The sequence below is a fragment of the Centruroides vittatus genome, unplaced genomic scaffold (assembly GCF_030686945.1).
Source record: "Centruroides vittatus isolate TY-2023 unplaced genomic scaffold, ASM3068694v2 contig_212, whole genome shotgun sequence".
Taxonomy (NCBI): domain Eukaryota; kingdom Metazoa; phylum Arthropoda; class Arachnida; order Scorpiones; family Buthidae; genus Centruroides; species Centruroides vittatus.
Genome location: NW_027121317.1, coordinates 29,683 through 37,728, shown reverse-complemented (window position 1 = coordinate 37,728; position 8,046 = coordinate 29,683). Strand labels below are relative to the sequence as shown.

Sequence of the window (8,046 nt, the reverse complement as noted above, 5' to 3'; positions counted from 1 at the left end):
AGGACAATTTTTGCAAGCTTTGCAGTAAGAGGATGAAATCGAATCTTTAATCATTTTCTACTTGATCATCAGTAGAATGTTCATTTTTGTTTAATTTTATAAAAGTTTCACTGACATTTTCCTTTAAAATATTCCACGACGATTTAAAATGTTGCAATTCTGAAATAATATTGAGTTGCTTCTGGATTAAACTGTATCAAAATACTGCTTAATTTTTGAAATGCATTCTCAGAAATATTTTCAGAAAAATTTTTTGGATCCAAACATGCCAAGTCGTTATAAAGTAATTGGTTTTTGTAAACGATTTTCCATGCTTTGAAATGCAGTATCTAGTATGTGATTGTAATTACTTATTTCATACCTCATGAATGAATCTCTTACCGGTAAATCACAAATATTTATTCATATTTATTCATATATTCATAAATTAACACAGGTATACTGGAATTGATGCGAATGTAACATATCAGATATATGTCATCGAACTTTTATTGTACAAAACCACCTGCGAACCTCAAAGTCAGTCCAGCATCGAAAGTAATGCGAAGTTGAAACGTTCTCGTCAGTGGTATTTGTATTTATTACTGACCAGTTCTAAGACTGAATTGTTTTTAAAATATTAATAATTTTCAAGTTCAAACATTTTAAATTTTAATTTTGTAAATTATTACACAGAAATTCTAACTTGGATATTTAAAATTCGAAATTCCACATTAAAGATTCTATTTCCGTAAAATTTCAAATATAAAACGATAAAGGGCTACACATATATCTATATTACACCTAAAAATTGAAATTTATCTTACTTAACGAAAAAAAATAAATGAATTTTTTTAAAAATAAAACCGAACAAAACGGTATATTATGTACTGTACATATTTAGAAAAACGGCCCAAATTGTATACGGCCCGTGTGGAATTTTCCACATATTCCACATGGCCAGTCTGTCCCTGGGTGTCACCAACATTTGAATCCGTTGTCCTACGGTCGGACTGTCGACTATTTTATAACATAGAGTGTATGAAAAGTTGACAATCTGTGGCCGGATCTAGTATCTTGCACGGCAACCAGCACAAATACGGCGTTCAAAATTTTGTTCGTGAACCGAATTTTTCGAAAAGTGATGGATTCGAAACTCAAGGTATGATTGTATATTCTTTATATAGTCAAGATTAAGTAAATATTCGGTTTGCTATTAGTATATCTACAACTAAACCATTGGATTAATAGACTTTTTGGGTAACATTTAAAGTGTTTATTACATATACAGTTTTCATGGGTTGACAGTTTTTATAATAGATTCTACTACAAACAGTTTCTATGTGCAGATTCAAGACATCTTTTTAGATGAACAGGTGCCACAGAAAATAATTTATTACTTTTCGAACTCCTATGGGTTTTACAAATTTTTCATAACCTAAGAACAGTAAAATGTATACACACTAATTTCGAACCCTTTTCTTTCTGTGATTCAAATTTTACTTGATTATCAATACGATATACTGAGTTTATTGATACATAGTTTATTTGTTTTATCGTATAATATAAAACAGTTATCTGCATACCTTTTAAAAATTTCCGATTATGCATTTATTTTATTGTCTGTAGTTAGCATGATCGGTTCTGCCAAGTTTAGATATATGCACGTGTACAAGTGTAACTCCTGATAAGTTACAAATCTGCATGTAGGCAAAACATATTCGAAATATTTATACAGCATATTAAAACATACAGACAATACAGACAATAAATTTCATTATAATTTCTTAATCATTAGAACAAGAATCAAATATATAATGAAACATCAAAATAGTGATAGATGTAAAGATTGGTGTATATCGAAAGAACTTCACAGTCAATTACGGATAAAAATTGTTAACGTTTAAAATGTTATGATTAAAACTATATTAAGATAACCATTACAGAATTCATTTGATAGAATAACGACAGCGCGTACATAAACAGCATGTGATCCAGAAAACAATTTACATGGGAAATACTTTACTGCGTAAATTTTGAAGACGTATTGTTTTTATTCTGTAACAAATATTCATGGACTATGAACCCAAAGTTGAGTTTTAATTAAACACTTGGCTTTATTTCCATCTTTATTTAGTTGATACGTACCTAAATAAAGATGGAAATAAAGCCAAGTGTTTAATTAAAACTGAACTTTGGATTCATAGTCCAACAATCAACAAAACACGGTTTCAAAAGAAGAAATAACAAATACTCATGAAAATATGAAAAATAACAATAAAAAAAATAGGAAATAAGAAAAGTTAATATAATACTTCCAAATAGTGATTAAGAAGACATTCCTTGTAATAATGTGAGTTTCGAATTTATTTTGCAAATAAATCCCATCGTATAATAAACAATATTTTATACTTCCACATAGTACATGCTTTAAGGTATTTTCGTATAACTTTTAAATATTAACGTGAAACATATTTTCAACGTTATCGGATATTCGTGAATATTCCAAACGATATTTATCGAAAATATTTTACTACTTGGATAAAAATAAATATGTAAAAAAAGTAATTGATAAATTTTAATCATAATTTGTAACAAAATAAAATTGGAATGAACGTAATTCATAAATCTTTCAAAAATTATCCGAATATTTATTGTATATTCCTGAATATTTCATAAAATTAATTTCGAAATTACGGGAGAACAGCAATACAAATTAAAGTTGATTTTCAATTTAACAATAAATGAATTACATCTTTTCAAAAATAGCATAAATGAACGAAAGAACAACTGGAATGAAAAATAATGCGTGAAAAGCCGTTTCCGCCGCAACAAGAATTACAATTTTTACAAATGTCATAAGAAAATATGCATCACAATATAAAATTAATATTCCTAATCCTGTGGTCATAGATCCTTGCAGTATTGGAAAGCCTAAACGATACAGAGAATCTTTCAGTTTTTCATTTGCTGTTTTACACTGTGACATGAAATAAGCGTAGGAAATATGAGCAGGATAATTCACGCTAAATCCCACACATAGAATGAGACTCATCATTGATATAATATCTAAGTTGACACCCCACAGGTACATGTAACCTAAAGTTTCGACCACTGAACATACTACAGATATTGCAACAACAATTGAGACTGATATACTTGGTACGAATAATAGAAAAATTGCAGTTATGAGCACAGCAGTGATCCAAAACAATTGATAAATCATTTGTCGAATAACGATTCCTTGTGCAATCACACTTGACTTTACGCTATGCACTAGGACAGCAATGTCGGACTCGTCTGCAATTTTTAATAAATCTCTTAATAAATCTGTTTCTGTTTGTGTCGAATTCAAATTTTTTCCCATTACAAAAAATCTACTGTATAAGATATCAGTATTGTTGCTGTTAAAGACGACATCATTAGAAAATGACTGGGCAGCTCTGATATTAAAAAATACATTGCGAAGCCCATCGATAAAGTCTTGCTTATATGTCGTGTTGTAACCTTGTAAAGAAAATTTTGCTACCGGACTTTTCTGAAATTCTTTGTAGAATTTCATCCAGGACACAGTAAATTCTTCTGCAGCGATATTGGGATGTTTTTCGAATTTTCTTAACAGAGTTTCTATGGATTTTTGAACTTTTATGTTTGAGTAATCCAACGTTTCATTAACAACTATGTGATAGGGATATGAGTAACGTGTAAAATAGTTAAAATTAATTCTAATGCCTTTTGTAACTAAAGAATTTTTTAGAAATAAATGTTCGTATTTAAGACCATCTTTTATGTAAAATGTCCCCCAAATTCCAAAAGATAAATTAATAATAAAAATTATAATAATAATTATCTTCACCAATGGATTCGACAGTACTTTTCCGAATAAATTTTTAAACAGAGCCATAGTAAATTCTTCCTGTCTAGCATTATTCTCATTGGGATATTCTTCACTTTGTTCTGAAATAAAAATATTCATAAGTTATATATGAAATAAACAATAATAAAATTGATTGATATTAGATAATTTCAATGTAAAATTGCTATAAAATTTTTAGTAGGTAATTAATGACATATAGGTGAATCAGAGTGATTTTTGGGAAGTCCTAAGATGTTGCAAAAAATTATAAAGTTATTTCCTATTTAACAGCAACGAAAAGTTGTGTTAAACTTATTATTTAATTAACGTGAGAGTAATGTTCGTTAAAAATTTTCACTGTAGCAATATAATAATAAGAAATGTTTCGAGCTACTTGATTTGGTTTATTATCAGTTATATTTCTATTATTAAATATTAATAATAGTAAATATTAACACTAGGAGAAAAGAGTTATCTGTCTCATTCAGATTGTTCAAATAATAAAATCGTGGAAATATATGTGTGGAGGCTTCACACAGTTTTATTAGGAACATCACAATGACATTTTGATGAGTGATAAGAAACTTTTATTACTAATATGCATTTCGGACACGAAGGCCTTTACCAGCCATACATTAGTAAAATAGTCACTACAAACAGATAATCTATTTGTATCTATTTGTTGTTACCAATGTATTCACGTGAGGCTGTAGAGGATCTTTGTCACCGAAATGCATATCACTAAAAAAAGTTGCTTATCAATCATTAAAGTTTCTTTGTGATGTTCTTAATGGACACTTCGTGGACACTTGTCCACGAAGGTTATTTCGTTTATGTTAATTGTGCACGTCCCAGTTATCTAAATGTAAAAAATGACTAACTTTGGCGTGATTTGTCTTCGTATTTTAAGAAAGAAACTACAGTACCGACGTGCTTTGTATCTAGATATAAAAGATGGAAATTATCATGGAAATAAAAAATTGTGAAGATTTAAAGTCTAATGTTAAAAAAAAAACATTTTTTAAAATTACAAATGCATTTTTGGAGAAGTGCACCAGAGCCATACCAGAGCCATACCAAGAACGGACTAGACTTTGACTATAAACGGTTACGTTTATGATGTATATTTTGATTAAGACTTATATTAAAAACTTACAAAGATAACATAAATGGTCAGAGTTTAAAAAATTAAATGATGTTAATATCTCACGCCGTTCTTATATTATTTTTAAATTTGCGCAAATATCTTTTGATGATTATGCCGCCAACAACAAAATCGCCTTGTAAGAGAAGGGAGAGCATTTCAAACGACTCCACGGAGATTATAAAGAGCACTGTGTAATGGCAACAAAACTTAATTCATATAGGGATTGGGAGACAAAAAAGAGATGAAGTTTGTCTTCTTGAATCCTATAAGTAATAATAATGTCATCGCTCGTATTAGTGTGCACTGTTTAAAGTGTTTAAGGAATAAGCTTTTTGAAACGAAAATATTCAAGGTATGCTTACGGAAACATAATTATAATTTAATAGTATTACCTACCTCAAAATGTTGAATGTTTATGGTACTTATTACGAATGGAGAAACTCATTTACAGCCTTTAAAGGACTTATGAAAAAAAGAAAAGAAGCTGAAAACAGGTCTCATTGTTGTGTCTAAACTGACAAAAATGCATGTAAATCAAAATTTATTTTAGATAATGACAGTTCGTCTTGCAACACAGCTAAATATTTCATGATAGTAACATTTTGAGTTTAGTAATTATTACGTTTGTATGAACTTTTTACTATTTATTGTTATTTACTTGTTCAACAATACAGTTGCTACAGGTCTGCGATACCAGGTGCGATACCATTGGTTTGGATATTTTAAGGTGAAATGTACGACATTATTTAAGCTAGAACTAATAACTTACAAGTATTTGAACGTAACTACTGAGTTTCTTAGCAATTGGTCTAATGGTCAAAAAGAGTGTATAGCAAACAAACAAACAAACAAAAAAAAAACAAATAGACTAACAATTTCACTTATATATATATATAGGCCTATATATATTAAACTATTTTTTAAATTAATTAAACTTTACAGAAATACATTAAATCTGTTATATAAAACTTTTTATTTAAAAGTAATTTTAACTTACCACATCTAACAAATTTTGTAGTACGAAGTTTTTCTTCCTCTCTGTATCCACTCAACGCCAAACATCCTCCGAAAAACGTTATCTGGTATATAAAATTGAACATTATGCAAATTGCAGTGTAATAACTGAAGATTCGAATAAAAGGAAATGGAGCCATCATTCCGATGCAATACGAAATAAAATTAGTTAGTGACGTTTGTGCAATGGAAACTCCTACTTCTCCATATGTTGCTCCCAACCGTTTTTCAACTGTGTGCTTGGGATTAGTGATCCTCCAACATCCTATTAACACGAAAGCGTCATCAATCTCGGTCACTGAAATAAACAAAATTTTTAATATATTACACAATTTTTTGGCACATTTGCATCAATACTGACTTACTTACCAACAACTAAAAAAGGAATGGTAGCATTCCAGTAAGTATTTTCCACACCCGATGCTGCCATTAATCCAAAAGACGATACAACTGCCAAACCAGCATTTATCACACTTGATAAACCGAGAATTGGTTTACTTCTCACCCAACTGTTGCTCATGTTAAGAAACATCGAAAGACCGATCATAATTGCGACCAAAACGCCTATTTTTGGTTTCGTTCTATCAAATTCTGTACGAAAACCATTTTCTATTGCTAATGGAGAGCATGGAATGACTTTGACGTATGTAAAATTATATTTTTGAATCGTATCATAAACACTGGTTGACCATTTGTCGAACAATTTCTTTTTCACTTCATTTTTAACGTCTGTTGAATACAACAGCTGAATGGCATTAACTTTTTCTACAAAATTTTGATTATCTTCAGTAACACCTCCTAAATTTATAAAATAGGCTTTATAAGTGAATGATAAAAAATCTATTTCGATTGGATATTTCAGCTTCTTTCTCTTTTGAACTATGGAGTCTATTCCCACTTCCGATATCACCTCAATAATAGGATTTTCAAAGCATTTTTTGTGCATAAGTGCGCACACATCGTCATATTGTATTAACGTTCCATCAGCTTCTAATGTTATATTTTGTATGATGTCATTGACCAGCTTCACTTCTGAAAGAATATTTTTTTCAAACATGTTTCCTTCATCTTTTCTCAATATTTGTATTGTGATATAATTGGGTATATTAGGGACTCTCATCTGGTCAGAAAATTGAGTCGAATTATATGAAAAGTTTTCTTCTATAAATTTTTTAGTTTTAAATAGTTTTCCTGTATCCGGAGCTAATAATACTTGAAAATTTTTACTGGGTGATAATTTCGTGATAAATATCGAAAGAATCATGGACAAAATTATTGGTGAAAAGATGAAGTAATAGGGATGGCGTCCAACTGCTTTTCCTAATTTCATGAAAAAATAGCAAGCGATTCTTCTTATGCAATCAACTTTCATTTTGCACTTTAATATTTTATCGAAAAATAGTCTTAACCAAGTTATCTGGAAAACACCAATAAAAATATAATTAATATTTTAAATTAGATTTCAATTTTTATCAGTTAAAATTTTATCTACCAGTGAAGTATATTGCAGTACGCGTTTTACTATGCGACTGGTTACATTTACCCATAAAGTAAAGCGACAGAAGTCTTATTCTCTTTACGAAAATGTGACAAAGGTGTAAGAAAGTACAAAAAACCGACATTATATAATCGAACTTACGTAATGTAAACGTGAAAAGTTTAAGAAAGTGTATAGAATAATCCATTACTTCTTGCTTTTGGAAAATAATATCGACATTTGATATTATTTTTCAAAAGATGTCTGCATCTCTGATTCGAAGGAAACTTGTCGAGCAGTTAGTTCTATACACAAATAGCTAATTGTCCAAATAGTACGATCCAGTTTTCAACCATTTCTGAAAACGGGCCTTTGATAATTGGGTGGTTGGCTTATAAATCTTCAAAAACTTCAGTTTACCTTATAACCCTTGAGTGGATGGAATTGTTGGCAGTGTAAAACACGATAAAGTATCGAACCTTATAGTGTTAGTTTCTTTTTTTGTGTAAGGAAATTATTTTGTCATTTTACCATATCATTAGAATTACTATTACTATTATTATTCTTACGTTT

At 29.5% G+C, this 8,046-nt stretch overlaps 1 protein-coding gene across 1 annotated transcript; it reads right to left on the bottom strand.

Moving 5' to 3' along the window:
- Window positions 1-2,728: 2,728 nt before the first annotated feature.
- On the bottom strand, window positions 2,729-7,368 carry LOC136970716 (patched domain-containing protein 3-like). Its single transcript, XM_067265181.1, has 3 exons — window positions 6,366-7,368; window positions 5,980-6,294; window positions 2,729-3,936 (listed from the first exon to the last, which is right to left on the bottom strand). The coding sequence occupies exons 1-3, from the start codon at window positions 7,366-7,368 to the stop codon at window positions 2,729-2,731; spliced, it is 2,526 nt and encodes an 841-aa protein (XP_067121282.1).
- Between the last annotated feature and the right edge of the window lie 678 nt (window positions 7,369-8,046).